Below are 22088 nucleotides of genomic sequence, written 5' to 3' on the forward strand. Positions count from 1 at the left end.
GCCAAATTGATGTTTTAATCCAAAGGCTGTTTCCACATAGGGAATGATATCTAATCACTCGTGATGGAACATGATGGAGGATAATGTGAGAAAAAGAACATACACACACAAACACACACACACACACGCACATGTGTGTATGAATGACTGGGTCACTTTGCTGTACAGCAGAAATTGACACATTGTAAATCAGCTATAATAAAAAATAAAAATCTTTAAAAAAAAAACCCACAAAGGCTATTTCCAGCACTTTCTCTCTCCCAGATGCAACAATAACTGGATTCCAAGTTGGCATCTGGGCATGACCCTTCAGGCTCTGATGAGTTACACCTATTGAATCAAGAAATGATGCTACTCTCGTGAAGAAGCATGCTCTGATGTTTCCCTTTGCTGGACAATGAGGAGTTCAAGCAACATACATAGGGGAATATAAACCCATAACCCCCTCAGGTCACATCTGCAGCTTCATACATTAGTATTCTAGAATGCAAGACTTGGGGGGGGGGGGACACTTAGCAGCTGCTGGCGCCAAGTTTAAAGATGAAGAAGCCAAATCCCTAAGGGGTGGATTTGCTCAAGACCATGTCAACAGGAAAGAGGTCAAGCTGGGGCTAGAACTCAGAACACCTGCCTTTTTCTAGTCCTGCCTTTTTCCTCCCTGTGACTCAGGGGAAGAGGAATCTTTCCTGAGTAGCCGCCATCCCTAGTGGCCCTACTGGCCAGCCCAGATCTGATGATCTCTGTCAAACAGTGGGTAAGCCACACAAGGGAGATGTTGAATTTTGGCCCAGGGTTAATGATTTTAAAGAGATGCAGAGCACCTTAAGTCATTTAAAAAATGTTTATTTCTTAGGCTGCAGGCAACAGCAATTGATAGTGGGGGAAATGGCGCATGAGATCTCAGGGAAGTCAAGGGAAAGATAGAGATTTAGAAATCTGCCCTTTACCAAAAGGATAATCCAACAGAGAGCTGGCTCTGACGAGTCTTTCTCTGCAGGACTCACTACAGGGCTGACAAGTAAAGCTGGGGTGGCAACACAAAGCAGTGTGCTGTTACCTCCTGGGTCTGCTCCTGTGGTGGATGTTGCAGATAGACATATCACCCTTTTCCTCTGGCCTCACAATCCTTTTTTTTTTCTTTTTTTCTATTTAGGGCCGCACCTGCAGCATATGTAAGTTACCAGGCTAGGGGTCTAAGTGGAGCTGTGGCTGCTGGCCTACACCATAACTACAGCAATGCCGGATCCAAGCTGCATCTGTGACCTACATGCTTGCAGCAACACCAGATCCTTAATCCATTGAGTGAGGCCAGGGATAAAACCACATCCTCATGGCTACTAGTCAGATTCTTAACCTGCTGAGCCACAACAGGAACTCCTCACAATCCTTTTTTTAAAAAAATTGAAGTATAGCTGATTTACAGTACTGTATTAGTTTCAGGTATACAGCAAAGTGATTCAGTTATATATACGTAAAATATATGTATGAATATAATACATATATGAATATATGGTAATTTAGTTATATATGTAAGTGGGATATATATATATATATATATATATATATATATATATGTAATTCTTTTCCATTATGGGTTATTACAAGATATTGAATCTAGTTCTCTCTGCTATACAGTAAATTCTTGTTATCTATTTTATGTATAGTTTACAATCCTTCTTAAAAGTGTGCTCCAGATAGCTACTAGAAATTGCTAGTCCTTGGTAATTCAGATATAACCTGTTCGTCTCTGTGGCTGGGGAATAATTGGAAAGAAAAGCCCACAGGTGGCTGGAGAAATCTGGTTGGGAAGGGTCAGGCCAGGCCCACACAACCCCATCACAAAAGTTATCACTAACCTGGTTGGACCAAGAGTTTTTTTCCATAGGCTGCTCCAGAGGTGGCAATAGTAACATCAGGGAGCATCTGTTCTTCCTCTCAGCTTTCCTTCAAACACCAGCCTTGGGCAACAAACCACAGTAGCATTCTTCTGGCTCTCTCGCTTTTGCCCAAAGAGCCTTTGGCAAGATCCTTCCTTTAAACAGAGGTCCTGGGGGTGGAAGATGTGTGCTGAATCTGGCATGATTCCTCTTGTCCATCAGCCCAGGTCTGCCCCTGGGGTTCTGGAATAGAATTTGGCACAGGAAGAAAGTGATGCAGAAACCCTTTCTCTAGGCCACTCACTCCCATTACCCCACATTCAGCTGTTTCTAAGCCTTTTCTTTTAGTCATATTTCTATTCTTTCCTAAAAAAGAGATATGTTTGTCCACATCCATCCAAAGACATCTCCCTGTGTCCTTTACTGTTGCATCAGGCTTTCGGTTGACAGGGACATGCCCATCTGCCCTGGCAGGCTGCTTTCTCGTGTCCTTGAAGACAGAGCTTTGAGTGCACTGAGTGAGGATGGGCCCTTGGGGCCATCAGAGAAGCAGCTGCCAGTGTCAGGGTTGGGAGGAGATCGGGGAACAGAAGCAGCAACTTTGACTTTAGTTGTGAACAAACAATATTTTCCTCCTCTGACCTATTTTCTGCCAACCTCCAGTCTGACCTATTTAGGGAGATGGGCTGATTAGAGCAGCAGAGGGCGCTGTGAGGTCAAAAACAAAGCTGCCCACCTCAAAGGAAACTTGAAGAGTCCCTTTTTTTGAGTGATGCTAGTGATCAATATCCAAGCCGTGGGACAAGAGGGGCTTCTTTACCAAATCTCTAGGACCCCGAGGGCCTCTGTTGAGTGGGGCCCTCAACACTTGGGGAACTCACTGCCTTGGGGAACTGCCCAGATGCAGATGTCACTAGATCTAAGGGAGATGGGGTAGGGAAGTTCCAGGGCAATACATCTGTAATAGGTCATTAAATCTTGAGATCGCTCTTCCCCGACCTTTAGGGGTCTCTCTCTTATACATTGCGGTCTGCCATCAACAAGTCTGTTGCAACTTTGGGAAGACATGGGACAGTGGGCTGTGCTCCCAACATTCCCGGGGGTTTGGGATGAGCCCAGCTGGCTCAGGTCTCGGAGCTGACATGCTCTATGACATGCTTGCAGCAGTGACAGCAAATCAAAGATGAGAGTCACTTTTTTTTTTTTTTGGTATAACATGTCTTTTGCCAGATTTCACAACTTTACTTTTTAGATTTATTCAGCATCTTAACTCTGAACTTCTTTGATGAGGATCAAGTTCTCAGGAACTTGAGTTATCAGTCTATTTAATAAAAATGACAAGAGCAGCAGCAGTATCTAACATTCCTAGATCACCTGCTGGGTGAAATGCATGTGTTTTTTCATTTAATTTTCCAACAGTTCTGTGAAAAAGTGATTATTATTATCACCTCCATTTTATAGATGGAGAAATTGAGGCTTGGAGGAATTAGGTCACATAGCAAATAGATACTGGAGCTAATAGGAACCCAGGCGGTCTGGCTCCAGAACCCTACTCCTTGAACTCGATAATGCACTGCTGTTCTGAGAAGTGCCCTTCTGGAAGGGATGCCTTTCAAGGAACATTGGAAGGACACCATGGTGGGGAGAATCACGACTATGCCACCCCAAGGAAGTTTTGGTGTGTGAACCTTCCCTGGGAAGCATTAGGGAGAGGGCCTGTCCCTCTGTGTGTAGGTCTCTGCACCTCTCTACTGTTCTCGGGCGTGGCCTGATGTAGCTGAGGTTGGGTTGTCAGAAGAGGGGTAGTAGTTTAATTTGAAAACAATTATTGCCTTGATCAGGAAGGGAACACTCATCTGTCATAAATAGCATTCCTAGTAACACCTTTGGAACGTGGACAGACACTCAGAGACTGAGTAGGGACTGTGAGAACCCATGAAAGACCTAGAAGCTCCGTGGGGGCCTTTCTCCAACAGAGGGGCTGGTGTTTTTGAGAGGGGATCCCTGCCTGCAGGGGGCAGTGCAGGCCTGGCAGCAGCTGCTCATAAGGAGTAGCACCTTGGCTGAAACTTCTTCCACATATGGGGGCCTGGGGATGATCACACTAGGGCTTCAGGCTTCCTGGGGTGTACTTGTGATAACTGTCATGACTAGGGTTGCCAAATAAAATGCAAAATGCCCAGTGAACTTGGAATTTCAGATGAACAATGAAAAGCTTTTTAGAATAAATATGTTTCAAATATGGCACGTCCCAATCACTAGTAAAAATTTTTTTGTTATTCCTTTGAAATGCCAACTTAACTGGGTGTTCTGTATTTTTATTTGCTGAATCTGGCAATCTTACTATTTATAATAGCCAAGACATGGAAGCAATCTAAATGTCCATGACAGATGAATGCATAAAGAGGTGGTACACACACACACACACACACACACACACACACAGAGGAATATTATTCAGCCATAAAAAAGAATGAAATAATGCCATTTTCGGTAACATGGATGGACCTAGATTAGAGATTATCATATTACATGAAGTAAATCAAAAGGATAAAGACAAACACCATATGATATTGCTTATACATAGAATCTCAAAAATTGACAAAAATGGACTTATTTAGGAAAGAGAAACAGACTCACAGACATAGAAAACAAACTTCTGATTACCAAAGGGGAAAGGGGGTGGGGGAAGGATAAATTAGGAATTTGGGATTAGCAGATACAAATTACTATATATAAAATAGATAAACAATGAAGTCTTACAGTATAGCACAGGGAACTAAATCCAATATACTATAATAAACTGTAATGGAAAGGAATATGAAAAGATAACTGAATCACTGTGCTGTACACCAGAAACTATACAACATTGTAAACCAACTATACCTCAAAAAAAAAAAAAAATCCCGAAAACTTGCAATCATATTTATGTCAATGGTAAGGTTTTAAAAATTGTTTTAATTTTTAATTGTTTTATTATAGTTGATTTACAATGTTCTGTCAATTTCTGCTATACAGCAAAATGACCCAGTTATACATATATATAGACTCTTTTTCTCGTATTAGCTTCCATCATGTTCCGTCACAAGTGACTGGACACAGCGGGACCAATGGTGAGTTGTTAAGTGGAGAAAGTTGTATTCCCTTGTTCACAAATATTTACTGTTGGTCAATCATGTGGCAGACACAGTCCCAGGGGCTTGGACACAGCAGTGAAAAGATAAACAAGGCTCTGCCTTCACAGAGCTTACATGATGGCGTAGGTGTGTACATGGGCCAGAAGGTAAAGGTAAATAAATAATAGAGGCATATAAACTCTTTAATTTCAAATAGTGATGTGAGAGAAAATAAGACAGAGATGTAACTGAGGGTGACTCTGGGTACCCAGATGAGTGATGAATTTCCTCTCCAGGGAAATCTTCTTTGAGCTGAGCTTTGTGAAAAACTGGAACCAGGGGTTCAGGCAGCTAGAAGAGGGAGGCAGGTAGAGAATGAAGGCCACGGTGGCTGAAGGGGAGGGAGAGGCAGGGAAGGACGTGTAGGGAGGCTGGCAGGAGGCAGTGGCCCACCATGTGCAGTGGGTTACAGGCCCAGGAAGGGCTGTCCAGCTGGCATCATCAGATTTACACCCAATAAAGACCTGGAGAAGAGATTGTCTAGGGGCAAGAGCAGAAGCGAGGGGACCGGTTAGGGGGTTATTGCTGTGGTCCTGACAAGAGATGGTGGTGTTGGCGGGAGGGGGTGGGAGTTGGGGGTGGAGAGAAGTGGACAGACTGGGGCTACACCTTGTGGTGGAATGGACAGGACTCCCTGATGAACCCGAGCAGTGGGGGGACCAGGGAAGCAGAGAAACTTCCCTCTTGGGGGAGCAAGTCAGTCTCCTGTTTTTTAGGGTAGTGCCTCCCAGCTGTTGTTATGTCCTGGCTTCTATTTTTTTTTTTTTTTTTTTTTTTTTTTGCTATTTCTTGGGCTGCTCCCACGGCATATGGAGGTTCCCAGGCTAGGGGTTGAATCGGAGCTGCAGCCACCGGCCTACGCCAGAGCCACAACAATGCTGGATCTGAGCCGCGTCTGCAACCTACACCACAGCTCACGGCAACGCCGGACCGTTAACCCACTAAGCAAGGGCAGGGACCGAACCGCAATCTCATGGTTCCTAGTCGGATTCGTTAACCACCGTGCCACGACGGGAACTCCCTGGCTTCTACATAAAACAGTATTTGTATGATACATGGCTAGGAGTGGCTGGCCTTAGGGGAGTTCCAGCCACCCCCAGCTCCAGTGCCTACTCTGAGCACACTGTCTCAGTAAGCCTGTGACCCGCTCCCGGCAGTTCACCCCCTGGAAAGCTCTGCTTCTGGGGGAGAGTTTTCCAGCTGGAGCCAAATGTGTCCTGCAGAGGACCCATGGAGAGATGGAAATCACGTTGTGGGTAGTGGGGCTCTCAGGATCACAGACTCCCTCCAGCATCAGAAATAGAAGAGTTCGATATTTTGTAATAACTGTAAATGGAGCGTGACGTTGAAAAACTGTATAAAAAATACAATTTAAAAATAAACATAACAACAACAGCAAAAGAAATAGAAGAGTTCTAGGATTCAGGGCTGACCTTATCTAACCCCCTTTACTCTCTCTTTCTATGAAGAAGTAAGGCCAGGTGAAGGTCCTCATTCATTTATTCTGCCTACTGAGTACTACACTGTGCCAGTGCTATGTGACAGTGCTACTCAAAACTCGATTCTGGATGGGTCCCCAGTCTCTGACCAGAGATGTGGAAGTGGAGGATAAGCCACTTTTAAAGCAATTTCATATTGAAGTGTGTGATTGCTGGGCTCGCAGTATCTTTTTCTTTATTTTTTATTTTTTTAAAAGTGGTCCATTTTCATTGTGTTTTACAAAAGGATCAGTTCAAGGATTGGATCAAAGTAACAATAACAATGACGTTTCCTGGGTTAGAAGCACGTGCCTCAAAGAGTTACAGATAATTCAGACACGTGACCTTCAGACCTCCTGTCTCCCCTCACTTCCCTCCCATCTCCTCCCCCTCAGAAGCCCTGAGATGGTCTCAGAGATGTAAGGAAACTGATTTTATTCTATATCCTCCATCTGAAAGGAAAAGAAAATGATTCTTGTGGGCTTTGGCCTTTTGTTTTTCTGTAAGTACATTTGTTCTCACGTCCCACTTGTTCTATCGCCCTGATTCCCTTTTTCTGACTTTCTAAGGCTTGGTTTCTTTTTCATTCACTTGGCTTTGCAGTGATTTTCTGCCTTTATTTTTCATCTGTGTCCTTCCTCTGCCTCTGCCCATTGAGTTCCCTCAGGGTGGGCTTGTGCTGGACCCCGTGCCTGTGGAGTTCAGGACTTATATCTTCCTTATTTCCTGTTTCCTTATTTCTTCTCTTCACAGACAAGGGTGTGCTGTGTAACAAAGTGACCCAGACTTCCCTGGAACAGGTGGTGGCGAGTGGCAGTAAGGTGACACTGCCCTGCACTTTTGAAACCTCATACTCAAATCCAGACCTCTACTGGTACCGAATACGTCCAGATCGTACCTTCCAGTTTGTCTTGTACAGGAATAATACTAGGTCCTACGATGCCAATTTTGCTCGGGGTAGATTTTCTGTGCAGCACAGTCTGGCCCACAAAACCTTTCACTTGGTGATCTCCTCAGTGACAACTAAAGACACTGCCACTTACTACTGTGCCTTGGACTCCCACGGTGATGCAGGTGCCCAGGAAGTCTGCATACAAACCCCCCAGCACAGCCTGATGGGGCTGCCTCCATGGTAGCTTACGTCCCTGGACATAGCATCCTTCTTCTCCATTATGTGGTGGTCCAGCCTAGCCTTTAGAGGGGCCCTGATGTGCCTGCTGAATAAGAAAATACCTGGTCACATCCAGGGGAGCCCTTGGCTTCTGATGGAGCAGACATCTCCTCACATCTGACTGGGAGGGGATGGCCCTTGCTGCCCGAGTGCCCATGGTAGCGAAGGGAGAGTGCATGTCTGAGGGACCCTAGTGCCCAAGTTGTGTCTGATACAGAGCAGGGCTTGACAAGGATGGGGCAGATGAAGGGCCAATCTAAGGAGAGCCCAGCAGAAGTGTCTTTAATTTAGCCTCAATCATTTATCCTTTGTCGTGAATTGGTCTGTTTTCCTTTTAAGATTCAAACTGGACACAAAGTTACTTACTTAACAAAATTACCCCAATTTACCTTTTGTCTATGTCTTCTTGTGCAGCCTCTTTATTTCTCCTGGATGCTCCTTGGCACCTCCATTTCGCTTATTTTATTTGGAGAATATTTCTTTTCTGTTTTCTTTTTTTACATTCATATTACTTTTACTTTCTTTAAAACATTTTTCATTATAGTTTATTTACAATTTCTTTCAATTTCTTTCAATTTCAAATTTCTTTCAATTTCTGCTGTACAGCAAAGTGACCTGGTTTTATATACATATATATTCTTTTTCTCACATTATCCTTCGTCATGTTCAAGAACATTTGCCTTTGACTGAAGAACATTGAGATATTGCCAGAAAGTTGTCTGTGAATCCCAGAATCTCAGCTTCAAAGTCCCTGAGTTTGGAACTTTGTAGCATCTCCAGGGGGAGAGAATCCCCTCCAGGAAAAACCAACCATGTGATGTCCAAGTAGATAGACTCTCAGCCCTGGGGCTCCATCCCTCCTTCCTCTACTTCTACTGATGTCTCTGCCTCAAAACAATGATTAGAGTTATTAGATACAACCTGAGAAATAGTAGAAAACTTGGAAATTATTTTATAGGAAAAACAGTGAAGCCCAGAGAAGTGAGGGACATTCTCAAGGTCACTGAGCTGGTTAATGATAGAGCCAGGGATGGGGCTGCACTTTCTAGGCACCCTCTTGCAGCTGTGCCCAAGGAGGCTGTGTCAGTAGGTGGTTTGGGCAGCAGTTGATCTGGGCTTCAAAACAGGCGGGTGAAGAGCAGTCAATATAGAGAGGAATGGCAAGGACATGGGTGAAGGAGCCAAAGACTCAGGCAGATGACTCAGCCTTTTGGGGCTTCTGCCCTGCCACCTACCAAGTGTGTGTAATAATTTCCTGGAGACTCCCTTCGGGTCACTGTGGGGCTTAAATGAGATGCTACATGTGAAACTCTGGACTACTATAATCCAGAGTAGGACGGTCTCCACACCTCAAGGCAGCCACAATCCTTTCTGGCTCCTGCTTTCAACCTTTCCTGGGGTTTTTTTTGGTGGAGGAAATTCACATCCTGTGAAATGCTAGGATGCCTTTTGCTGATGATCAGTGTGTGCCAGGGTATGGCTCATTCATATGCCAGGTGCAGGACAATGCTGAAGTTCAGCCAGGCTGTACTTCAACCCTTCTTCCTTGTCTGGCGATGTGCTGTGCTCTTCTAGAAGGAACTTGGGGCTGGCTTTCGTGATAACTTGGTTCTGCTCCTAGCAACATCCCTGCCTCACTGAATGACTTTGTTCAAAGTATATACCCTTTCTGGGGCATATTTTTTTCCATCTGAAAAGTGAGTATGTGGTCTTTTTGTTCTTAGAAAATTCTGGGAAACATTCTAAGGTGGCCCCAGGTAATAGATGTGAATATATTTTGGAAACAGTCATTCTTGATGCAAAGGAAGTGAAGGTGTGTTGACTCTTTAAATGATTTTCCCTGGTTGGACCTGGCTTATCCATCTAGATTGTTTACTCATTGACTCAGAGTGCGGCTCACTGCCTCCTTTCTTAGGTTGGGGTGTGAGGACGTGACGTGGGCGTCTGCAGATGGCAAAGGCGGGGGAGTTGTGGATGGGCATTGCTCTTTCACTTGTAACCTCCTGGGCCCCCTCTTGACACCCCACATAGGTGCTGAGGAAACCACAGGACTGGGTTGCTGGGGTTCTGCTACCTGGGAAAAAGCTGACCTTGCAGAGGTGGGAGGGGCAGAGTTCAGTGGCCACACGGGGAGCAGTACTGTTGTTGCTTTTGCAGCTGCAGCAACAGCAGGAAACCCAGGGCTGGGTCCCCGAGGCAGGAGCCTGCAGGCTGGGGGCTCAGGAAGCTGCGGTGTGACCTATGAGCTCGGTCTGTTTTTTGTTTGCCTACCAGTGAATTCACAGCTTGCACTTTCCCCCTTAGGTGGTCTGAAATGAGTAAAGACAGAAGCAAGGCACCCACAATGCACTTTAATCAATGTAACAGAGACAGAGAAGAATGGCAGAAAACTATCAACACCAAAGATCCAAAACCCTCAAATGCCCTGTGCACAGATGGGCAGGCAAGGGGTGGAAAAGACACTTTTTATGGGGGAAATCACAGGGTCTCATTTCTGTCCCTTCCTCCAAAAATACTTGCACAGTCAGTTGCTTTAAAGCAATTCCCATGTATTACTCATTTTTGCACCCTCAGCACGGTGCCTAAAACCTGGAGTAATCCCTGTTTGTTAAATCAATTAATAGAGAGAAGCACATTTCCTCTGCATCTTACCCTGATCTCTGCTAAGAGCTCTGAGAGTATTTAAATGAGATTTTAGAAAGCTCATGCCTGCACAGAGTATTAGGGAAATCAAATGTAGTTCTGTTTGTGAAGTACTAGGAAAAGCAGAAGATACCTTTGTGGAAGAAAACATTAGTTTGGGGCAAATCTTGTGCTGGGTTAGCAGAGCCTTTTATGTTTAGGTGAAAGGACATCTGCCCTTCTTTCTCCAGGATCTATTTCCCTCTTGGAGAATGGAGCTGGGAATGCAATAGCTTCTATTTCTGGAGGCAAAGAAGTCAAAGGAACAAAAACACCATTTTCAAAGTATATCAGCCTTAGGAAGAAAAAAATGAATACTATATACCTTCATATCTCTATATCCCTTTATAAAGCAGCACATAAAGCATTTGGGACCATAGGCCCTCATTGCCCAGAACTTCTGTCTTTCCACCAGGCTGAAGGATAAGCTGGGTTTGCTGCCTTTAAAGGAAAACAGGTTTGGGTAGCAGCCATTTAAGCAAGGCTGGGATGGTTCAACTTGAATCACCAAGACGTTGAAAGCCTAAGAGGAAACAGCTCTGTAGGCTTTTGGTTTCTTTCAGGGAGTGTAGGTTTCTCATGCCAGTCAGCCTGCAAGTGAAGGAAAATGGTCATAGCTGTTATAGCATCACAGACCATCAGTGTTGGAAGGAATCCTAGCAGTCCTATAGTCAGGGTATGGCCAGTGCTTGCTGTGGCTGTACCAGTGCAGACATCACTAACCTATCCCAGAACACTTCCCCTTCTAGGCATGGTGATACTTCAGCTAATCACTATCAGTTTATCAATGTTGATGCAAATCATAAAACCCATCTGCTCTTCTTTAGTCTTTCTTCACTCCTTTGTTTTACAGATGTGATAGCCCAGACCCAGAGAGGTAAAGCAACCTGGCTAAGGTAACACAGTGAGTTAGTGACAAAATCAGGAATAAAACTTAGCTCTTCTGATTCCTAGGTAGTGCTCTTTTTATGCAAACATTCAGCCTGTGTCCTTGGGACTGGTGGAAAACATTCACCCCTGGGGAATGACTGGGAGTGCTTGTAGGCTAGGTTGGATCAACCTATTCTTAGATCAGGGGCTGGACTGAGGGGTATTTGGAGGTATTGGAGAAGGAGCTTCATGGGCAAACCAAGGCCCCAGTTCAATTTCATGTCTAAGATAACAGAAAGACAGAATGCAAGAAGCAGGCAAATAATTAACATTTCCACCTCTATTTCATGTGCATCCCAAGTGGCTAGCAGTGAGCTAGCTACTCACTGAGAGTGGAAGTGTAGGTTCATCCCCAAGATAGGCTGGTCTACACATTGAGTTCTATGATTAAGGATTGAGAGCTAGCATTCCCTTTGTCTGGGTAAAGACAGGTTCTGCTCCTCCTGAATATTCTTCAAGTGAAGCTTTACTGATGGCCTTTTAAAAAGGGACCAAAGGCCCATAGTCCTTGGCCAGATAAACAAATAAATGAAACAAGAAAATGATTTCTCCTTATTTAGCTTCATTTTTTTTTTTTTTAAGCTCCTAGGTGGAAGTGGGCATTATTGGCTGGTATTACATTCTGCTACATGAGTTTTGAGTCTGGCTTGAAATAAAATGCTAATAGGAGATGGGGTGTTATGCTGAGTATGTGAAAGGCCCACACATATTGCATCATAATGTATCTCAATGTGCTTTTCCTTTCCCAACGCTTTTCATCATTCCTAAACTCCTTTCTCCATGTGCAGCATGGTTTGGGTGGAGGTAGGAATAAGGAACAACTAGGTCTTACCTTAAAAGAAAAATAACTTGGCAGTCAAGAGAAAATTGACAGCAACGCTCTTGGCAAACAGCATTCGGAACCCCAGCACTGTGACAGACATCATATTCACCTTCCAGGCTTGAACTGTGGTGGAATGAGAGTGAACATGGTGGCTTCAGCAAGAGATTAAATTTCCTACCAGAAACTGGGCCCATAGCACCAACACCAGTCTGCCCTGGATCACCATCATTCTTCCTGGTCTGAAGTCCAGCTTGGTGCCAGACAGCCTTCACAGACTTAATTAAGGCTGCTACTTACACCCAGGAGGCAAGCTTTGGAAAAGCCCATTCTTGCAGCCAGGAAAACGCTGCAGGGAACCAACTGAGCTCAGATATGTCTTTTGTTTTCTTTCTTCCTTCCTCCCTCCCTCCCTCCTCTCTCTCTCTTTTTTTCTTTTTTCTTTTTAGGGCTGTGCCCACGGCACATGGAAAATTCTCAGGCTAGGGTTTGAATTGGAGCTGTAGCTGCCGGCCTATACCACAGCCACAGCAATGTCAGATCTGAGCTGTGTCTGCAACCTACATCACAGCTCATGGCAACACCGGATCCTTAACCCACTGAGCGAGGCCAGGGATGGAACCCTCATCCTCATGGATCCTAGTTGGGTTCATTACCACTGAGCCATGATGGGAACTGCCAGCTTTTGTTTTCTTTAGAAATAGAATGATTTGGGGCCCCACCTGCCCATTACAGAATTTGCTTTAACCTCAATTCTGAAGTTGGCCCTTTGGTTTCAACTAACCTTGGGGCTCATAGCAGATCTCCGAAGTTTGCTTAACATTTTCAGATTCCTTTGGTTTTGGAGTCTCTGGAATAAACAGCATTGGTTGGGGTTACAATGATAGCCAAGAGGCTCAAGGGATTTCAGGTATTAAAACTAGAGATGACTTTAAGTCAGCTGAGGACCAGAGGAATGACTTGGTTAAAGTCTTACAACTATTTGCAGAGCTAATAGGACTGTCATTGTTCTGAGATTTTTTCTTTATACCATGAGGTCAACATCCATGCCTCTAATTTGTGGGAAGAATGAGGATAATTAACCCCAAGGTAGGTTGGGCTGCCCTTTTTTCACCTTCATACTAGATTAGGCCACACATGAATTTTCAGCCCAAGAGTCTTTAGTGTGAAGGAGACAGTGGTTGGTGAAGAGGAGAGATAGGGATGAAATAAGAGGTGCTTTATCTTAGATTCCAGTGCAGAGATGCAGAGAATTTAATTCCCAGTCAGTGATTGGTGATGGTTGAATCTAAGTCTTTTTTCCGGCATGACGCCATATGGACAGTGATCTGTCAAGAGTTGACATCTCCAACTTCTCTTTGCCCTGACTTTTCTTCCACACAATCCCAGCCCATTGAGGCCAGATATTACCTACCTGAAGAATTTTTCTTTGGTTCGAAGTCAGCAGAGTGCAAGGTTTTTTGGTCGTGTTGAACTGAACATGTGACTGCATCGGGATCTCCATACTGACCAAGCTTGACAGCACTGTACTTCCCACTGGGAGAGACCACGATAGCAGGGTCATATTCTGTTATTTTCTTGGATGATTCCAGACTTATTTGTATATCTTTAGGGTAGAAATCCTTCACCAGACAAGCAACATTTGTTCCATTTTTCATGACAAAAACGGATGGTTTGGAATTAGGCTGACTTCCTGCAAACATAATCAGATGTGAAATGATTATCCACATGTGGGAGTTTTAAACAACTGTGTTTACCTCAAGTCCCCTGGGGCCAAACACTATAATCCAGACTTCTCTGCATCCTGTTAGTGACTAGAGCTTGTGAGCACCTCCACGAAAGGATGGCCAAGGCAAGCAGTTTGATTTCTAGTTAGGAGCTGCTAAGAGATATGGCTGGGAGCAGAGAGAAAATAGAAAATGCAAAGAATTTTCTGGGTATCTGAGTTTCAGTTATCTATGTTTTATTAATCAATCCTCTGGATAATAGAGGTTAGTCTGAATATCTGTCTGAACCTATTGGTTTATTTTTGTTTTATTTTATTTTAATTATTTTGGCTATGGCTGGGGCATGTGTACGTTCCCAGGCCAGGGATCAAACCCATGCCACAGCAGTGACCTAAGCCACTGCTGGATCACACTGCTGTGACAATGTTGGATCCTTAAGCCATTGAGCCACCAGGGGATACCCCAGCTGGACTGTTTTAAATGTTGAGCTCTTGAAGTGAGATCAGGGCAGAGTCTGAAAAGGGCTACATAACTGGCTCCAACACTCTGAGGATGGTGGTGTTGGCATCACTTCAGGGTGTCATCCCCAGTTTTTGGCCTGGAAGGGATCTGCTGACATTAAGTGGTTCATTTCTTTGCCTTTAAGTGAATTCTTAGTGTTTTGTGAGGGACCACCCTACAGTCTATTTAGAGTCTTTAATCAGAGAATAACAACTATAATTTTCAGGAAGTCTTCACAAACGTAAAATCAGTTTAAGCCAATTTCTTCTTGTTTTTATTCTAAGTGGAGCTGTGGAATGTTGGTCCCAAATATTTTGGGTCTCCTCCTGGCCTTCATGCCTCATCTTGGACAATTATCTATCTGCTACTCTGTATATGCATCTTTTTCTTTCCTTAAAACCAGAGGGGGTTAGGGGATTTTTTAAAGGACTCTCTTAGAATCTGGAAGGAGAAAACCTTCATTATGTTGTTTCCTGGCATAGCCAAAGCCACTGATAACAGATACCGATAACCCCAGCAATAACGGCTTGGAAACCACATGCTTGACTCAGTCTCCTCCCTTCAGAATTGTGGCATTTCTTGCTCACTCCACTGACTTTGGTGAGATGGATTCTGGGTTGCTTTTCAAGGGAGCTATGAATTATAGAGAAAGGAAACCAGTCCATTAAAAGACAACTCTATCTCCTCTGATACTTAAGAGTATGACCCAATCCTAGGCTGACTTAGTTGCATAATCAAGGCTTGCTTGGGATTTAAAAATCTAAATGAAAAGGCGGTTGCTAATGATAACTTTGGGCTGGAGAGACTCGGCTCGAATAATTTGAACAATGTAATATATCCAACAAGACAGAGGTCTGAAGAAGGTCATACATTCAGGATATGAGCTCTGAATCTGTGACTCAGCAATTCAGATAGAGCATAATGCATTGGTTTGATAAAATATTTTTCTCGGACTTTCTTTTTCAATTAATGCCTCATCTGTTCAAAATGATTGTTTGAAAGTACAGTGTTTAGTCCAATCTTTGCCACCATGGTGACCAAAGCAAAGGCTATCTGACTGAATTGAACCCTTAATAAAAAAAGAATATATTCAATAGAGTTGCCATATGTGACCTACTCTGTTTTATATTAGAACTAAACCAAAACCTGAAGTTAAATAAAATTTGTACTACATTATAGTCTAAAATTTAAAGATTGAATTGCTTATTTTCTGAGACTTTCCAGTCTTTCTTCTTGGTCCACAAATGTAATTACATTTCAGCACGTGTTGTGAAATGTTATTTGTTTGAACAATTGTTACTTTGTTTTCAGACTTCCTCTCTTTTTATGAATACACATATAATGCTAGAGTTATGCGCTGATAAACAATACAAAAAGAAGTGTATACCTTTTCTAAACAGTCTTCTCAATTTATAAATTTACAGATTATCTCTGTTCTAGATTCACAAACAGCGTCTTACTGCTTCCCCAAGAATTACATCGATAACAAACGTCACTCACAATTTCAAGGATCTCTGCCAATATGGGATTAAACTTGAACACTGAAATACAAGTTTCCTCGACCTGATTACTCTGACCAGGTTAACCACCTCTCCCCTTTACCTTCCGAATTGCAGCACATTTTTCAGGTGGCCATAAAGGACACACACTAGTCAGCTTCGCCAAAGGGATGTGCAAGGGATTAAGCAACTGCCTGGAGAATTTGGGACTCTGCTCCTCCTGCACCTGATGCTCCAACTATTAATATAATTCTTCTAGATTTATTTTTGCTTTCTGGGCTGCTCTGGAGATTTCAGAAACAATTAAAAAAAAATAGTTAACAAAGCTCCTTCAGTTCCTCAGCCTAGTATCTCCACTGTGACCATCCCACATCTGAACTACTCTGTCTCCTAGTTCTCTGTTCTTTTGTAACATAGACTGGATGGCAGCCTAGTCCCAGGAGTCAGTTTATCCCTAGAAAGGTAGGAAAAATAACAACTCACGGGGCTCCACAAAGAGTTTGGTGCCAGCTCCAAAATACATCTGTCTGGTGTCCCAGGAGCACACTGTAATGCTGCCTCACAGGTAACCTGCCGGGGGCTTGCCCTGGGAGCCTGGGCTAGAACATCTGTGTCCTGCCTCCCCAGCCTGGGTCCCCGCCTGGAGACCCCATGGCTCAGAGAACTGCAAAGCTGCTCTTGATGAGATCAGAGGCCCAGAGTTTCAGTTCCCTTTGAAGCTAATGATAGTTTAACTGCTAGATAAGGATGTAAGCATATACTCTGCAGCCAAGAAGTACTGAGACAGGGGTCAGGGCTGAGACAGAGCAAGAGAAGAGGGTGACAGGTGACCATTAGCTTCCTTCCAGAGGAACACTGAACTCCCCATTTATGGGAGGGTGTTCCAAACAGAACATACAACTTGGGAGTAAGGATAACCTGGGAGCAGGGATGGGGCACTGACTATTGGCATTTCTTGTAATAAATGTTAGGTGGAGGAGGGTTTAGACACAGGTCTCGTTCTCATATTCTGGTTCCTTTTTCTTGGGTCACAGTACTGCTTTTTGATTAGAAGCTTAATTTCTCCCCCATCACTCAGGCTGAGCCTCACAATAACAACAATCTACTTTCTAATTCCCTGAGTCCAGGGAAAGGCTTTCTAAGGACCTGAGGGTTGAACAAGAAATTGGTAGTTGACAGGGGAGCCCGGTGTTACTGTATGTCATGGATTCAGGTCTGAGAAGCTAGCACTTGCTTTGGAAGGCTTATTTTTATTTTATAATTTCTCTTAACTCTAGATCCAGATATAAGCCTCGGGAGGACAGAGTTGTCATGGGACTTAGAACTTGTTCACAGGGGGAAGGTGGGGAGGAAATGGGATGGACAGGGAGTTTGGGGTTAGTAGATGCAAACTGTTACATTTAGAATGGATAAGCAATGGGGTCCTACTGTACAGCACAGGGAACTATGTTCAACCTCTTGGGTTAGAACATGATGAAAGATAGTATGAAAAAAAAAGAATGTATGTATATGTATGCCTGGATCCTTTTGCTGTATGGCAGAGTTTTTTTTTTTTATTTTTTAAATGATTTTAATTTTTTCCATTATAGTTAGTTAACAGCTTTCGGTCAGTTTTCTGCTGGCATAGCAGAATTTGAAGGAACATTGTAAATCAACTATACTTTAATAAAAAAATTTTTTAAGTAAATAAAAAATAAATTTAACCCCCTCCCCCCAAAATACTTCCATATAGATTACTGTTTTATCACCAGAAATCAAGAGTCTAGGGCTAGAGCTAGGCCAAAGGAAAGGATGGTTGGATAGGGTCATTATTTGCTGTCAAAATGTTAAGGATAGGGGGCTTGATTTGAAATTCTCAGTCTCTCTACCTGGGCTTCATAGCATCACATTACTCTCGATCACTGAAGGAGAAGAAAAGCAGAGAAGCAATTGGGATATGACTGGAGAGCTCAGGTCAGCATCCTGACAGAGGGGCTAAGCATCAGTTTCAGTGCTTTCCTCATTCCATATGACTCCCAAAGGCACAGCCTCAGAGATTTGATTCTAACACTGCAGATAACGCTGAATTTCAAGTGGAAATGATTTAAAGGCAAAATGAAACACAATACTTTTGGCTCAGATGCAATTTGCCCACCATCAATCAGACTGCAATCAGTTACAACATGATTCTGTTTCCCTCCCTTCTTTTTCATTGCTCTAGTCTCTCTCCCTTCAGAGATAAGAAACTCACCAAATCCCACTATTTCCCAGAAGCAAGAGGTAGGCAAGGACACCTATAAGTTTTTATTACCCTCTGAGAAGCAGAGACAGTGTTGACACAAACAGCCCCTTTCAGGACTGTCAGACAGCCTCCCCTGATTCATGTACCTTTTCCCACTTCTTCATTTCCTTGGAAACAAGCAAAATCAGAATCTAACTAATTGGTGTTGGCATTTTGGAAAGCTTCTGAAAAATGGTTGTTCTCTGGACTGGTCCCAGTGACTGGCTCTTGGCAGCTACCCAAACTGCCTGAATACAGCCCCTGGATTTCCAAACACAGGAACAGGTTGCCAACAGACAGTCTCTAGGAGAGCACCATTACTGTGCTACTGTCTTAAATGTGGGGGCTCTATTTCTACATTGGACATAGGCTCCTGAACTCTGTGCGGAGTCCTCAGATTCAGGGTTAACAAGGCAGATGAGCACGTAACTTCTCAGCAGACCCAGCCGAGGATGGGACCTTGGAAATCATTTAGTGTGAGCCATGCACCATGATTTAATGCAAATTCTCAGCAAAAAGACACAAGGGCAAATTGGATTTTGTCATCTGAGGGAGAGAAGGCTCTTCTAACTCCTTCTTTAATACTATTTTTCTTCACTCTAACCCTCCCTCTTCCTACACTGTGATCATGACTCGTTCCTCATAAGCAGTGGAAAGACTCTCCTTATCTAGTACTTGCCTTTTCCCTGACCCCAGTCCCTGACCAGGGAGGGTGCCATAAACCTGGATACGGACTTTATTTAAGCAACTGCAGAAGACATTAATACTGATCCTCTGTGCAGAGTTTCCAAGCATACCCAGAATATTTTCTTAAGAGAAACCTAATGAATTTGTCCTCAAATTTTACCCTGGCTCTTGGCCACAACAAAACCAATGGATTTCCCATGTGGCACCTTCTAATTCCCCAAGAAGCTCCATTCATTCACAGCAATGACAGGGAATAGACATACTGAAGTAAGATGCATAACTTACTAGGTTCCACCCTGAGTTGAGTCCCATTTCCAAAGATGAAATGTGCCATCAGTGTATCACTTCAGACATCATGACAAAAAAACCTTACTGCCTCTTTGCCCATCTTCTTGGAAGGGAATGGGTGGAGCAGAGCAAGTTAGCTGGAGACACAGAGCTCTGCAAGGGTTTCTGAGGTCTAAGCATCAAATTTTGGCAGCTTCTTTGATGTGTGCTATCATTTGAGTGTTGACATTTAGGGGAGTCCCTAGGTTTTCTGCTGTTATTGCCTCAACCTGTCATCTCTTATGCCCAGATCTTGCTTCATTAACACATTTTCACAGAGAGAAAGGAATTACTTTGGTTTTGCTGAGAATTGTCAAAATGGCTATTGTCAGCAGAAATGTAACTGTAAGATTCAAGTCAATTACAAAGGACTATGCCTCAGTTAGAGGTGGAAGGGCATGATGGTTGGAGCAAGAGCCATTGATGCAGAAGACCTGGAGTCTATTAAAAGGATCCTATAATCATAGATGACTACCAGATAGATAAGTAGTTTACTACTTAGAGCTACCTAAACAAACATTACTGCAGTCAACTCCATGAGGTAATATTAGATCCATCTTACTGATGAAATCACTGGAGCTAAGCATGGTTAAGATAGTGGCTGGGCTGGGCTTCAGTCTCAGGTCTCCAGACCCCAGTTTCCCTCTATTGAACCAGAGTCATAGACGACAGGCCTGAAAGGAGCCTCAGCTATCCCTTCTCAAAGCCCCTGTGGTCACAAAAGGACTAAGTAACGGATGCATAGGAGAGTTTTTACTCCTTTTTCCTGTCTTTTTTCATTAAATCACAGAATTCCACTAGGTCCTAAGACATTCACACCACTGGACTGCCTTGCTTTTCCTGTTATTTTGTCCCTTATTATCTGGATGATAATCAGGATCATAGTGTGCTACAGCTAGAAGACGTCTTGGAAATCATTGAACCAGCTAGCGGGAAACAAGTTCAGTGATGTTAAGTCACAGAGCTTGCCAGTCAAAGAGAAGGCTTAGAATTCTTGGCCTAACATGCTCGCCATTGCACCTCTCATTTATGACTACCTCACATTTACTAGATGTGCCATCGTACAGATCAGGTCACAGCCTCCATCTGTAAACGGTGAATGCATGGGTGTTAAGGAAGCTGGTCCTCTAAGGCTGCCTAGTCAGGTAGAGAGAAGGTCACAAAGACTCTCCAGGAAGGAGAGTGGACCAAGAAGACTACTGCAATACATATCCACCCCAGATTTTATCAGAAACTTCATCCCTGCTCCTCAATCCATCCTGTGCTAAATTACCTGCTGGAGGGATTTTCAACAACCTGAAATGTGTTTCCCAAGCTGATGACTTAGGAAAATACTTAACAAAAATAACTGCCAAATGCAGTGGTCAAAAGAAGAAAAAACCCCGAGTCACTTACGTGGTTCAACGTTCAGATAGGTTCCTTGGCCGAATGTCAGTGGAAGCTGCACAGCTGATAAACCTAGTGTAAAAACTGCCTTGCTTTTTCCTTACCACAACACTGGCCCCCCATACCAAGTCACGTGATAGCCATTGGAGGGGATTTTCTGTCTCATCTCCCCAACCTGTTTTCTCCTCAGAGGGGGCTAATCTTCATGACAAAAGAAGGAGGTGATTCCTGTATCAGATAGAAAACTGGGGTTTCACCATGTTATACTCTGAATGAGAGAGGCTGGAAAAGGGTTTCTTAGATCAGGGGCAAAGAAAGGTCTTAAGAGTGGTAATTCTCAACCCTTGGGCTACACTTCAGTGGGGCAAAGATCTAGTGGGTTATGTGCCCCACTCAGAACATTTTAGGGGAATTCCATTTGATATCGGGTCAGAGTTTTGCATCATTGGCAAGCACTGTGCAGCAGCCAGACTTAGTATAAAATAGAATCAGAGTCTTCAGAACATTTTAAGAACATATTCATGAATATCAAGTTCAAAACATATTCGTGAATATCAAATTCAATATCATGAATATATTTGTGAATATCATGAATATCAAGCTTAGTGACATACACTTAGAAGTGACTGTTGAATTAACCTCTGTCATATATAAAGATCAATCTATGGTTGAAGGTTGGAAGGTTATCCGAAAGGGTGTATGTATAAAGCATTCTGTAAACTAGGGAGCCTTGGTGTAATTATTAGAATTTTTTTTTTTAGGGTTAGACTCGAAGGAAAAAGTTTTACTTGAAGTAGGAGGATGGCATTTCACTAAGCTCAGAGCTCCCTGGGGCAGAATTGTAGGGAGAGGTGGCTGAGGAAGGATAGAATCCTGTTTTTTTGTTGTTTGGGATGAAAGGGCCCACTTCTTAGAGCTGAGGGTGAGGGCGGGAACCCAAGTTTCTGTCCCCCTTGAGCTCTTCCCGAGGTCAGGTGTGGCCTACATTCCCCTCTCTAACCTTCCCCCTCAAATCCAAAGTCCTTGCAGTTGACTTACAAGCCACACTCACCCCATTGCCCACCTGACCTCACTTGCAAGTTCTCTCCTGGTCCCTTGCTCTCCTCCAGCCCTTGAGACCTCCTTACTGTCCTTGACTCCCCTGGCAGCTCTTGTGTTCCCTCTGCCTGCAAGTGTCCTTCCTCCGGATACCTGCATGGCCCACCCTGTCACCCCCTCGGATCTCTGCTCAAATGTCACCTTTCCACTGAGGCCTTCTGTGGCTCCTCTGCTAAAAATTGCACATAAGAGTTCCCATCGTGGCTCAGCAGTTAATGAACCCAACCAGTATCCACGAGGATGCAGGTTTGATCCCCAGGTTTGCCCAGTGGGTTAAGGATCCAGTGTTACCATGAGCTGTGGTGTAGGTCACAGACATGGCTGGGATCCCGAGTTGCTGTGGCTGTGGGGTAGGCCTGCAGCTACAGCTCTAATTTAACCCCCGTCCTGGGAATTTCTGTATGCTGCGGATGCAGCCCTAAAAAGACCAAAAAAAAAAAAAAATCACACAGCCTTCTCCCCCTAGTAC

At 43.8% G+C, this 22088-nt stretch overlaps 1 pseudogene and 2 gene segments (V, D, J or C); 1 reads left to right on the plus strand and 2 right to left on the minus strand.

Annotated features, from left to right (window-relative positions):
• LOC125134938 (T cell receptor alpha chain MC.7.G5-like) overlaps window positions 1-22088 on the minus strand; it is a 446151-nt pseudogene that overhangs the window by 75600 nt on the left and 348463 nt on the right.
• LOC125134954 (T cell receptor delta variable 3-like) lies at window positions 6777-7696 on the plus strand. The segment is given in 2 exon segments: window positions 6777-7033; window positions 7285-7696. Coding segments are annotated over 2 exon segments (417 nt in total).
• The window catches only part of LOC125134937 (T cell receptor delta constant-like), a 311823-nt gene continuing 299768 nt past the window's right edge, over window positions 10034-22088 (minus strand). The window contains 4 exon segments of the C gene segment in view: window positions 10034-10975; window positions 12147-12260; window positions 12919-12984; window positions 13549-13827. Of these exon segments, the coding sequence occupies window positions 12148-12260; window positions 12919-12984; window positions 13549-13827 (458 nt within the window).

Source organism: Phacochoerus africanus, chromosome 9, assembly GCF_016906955.1.
Source record: "Phacochoerus africanus isolate WHEZ1 chromosome 9, ROS_Pafr_v1, whole genome shotgun sequence".
In the NCBI taxonomy this organism is placed as follows: Eukaryota; Metazoa; Chordata; class Mammalia; order Artiodactyla; family Suidae; genus Phacochoerus; species Phacochoerus africanus.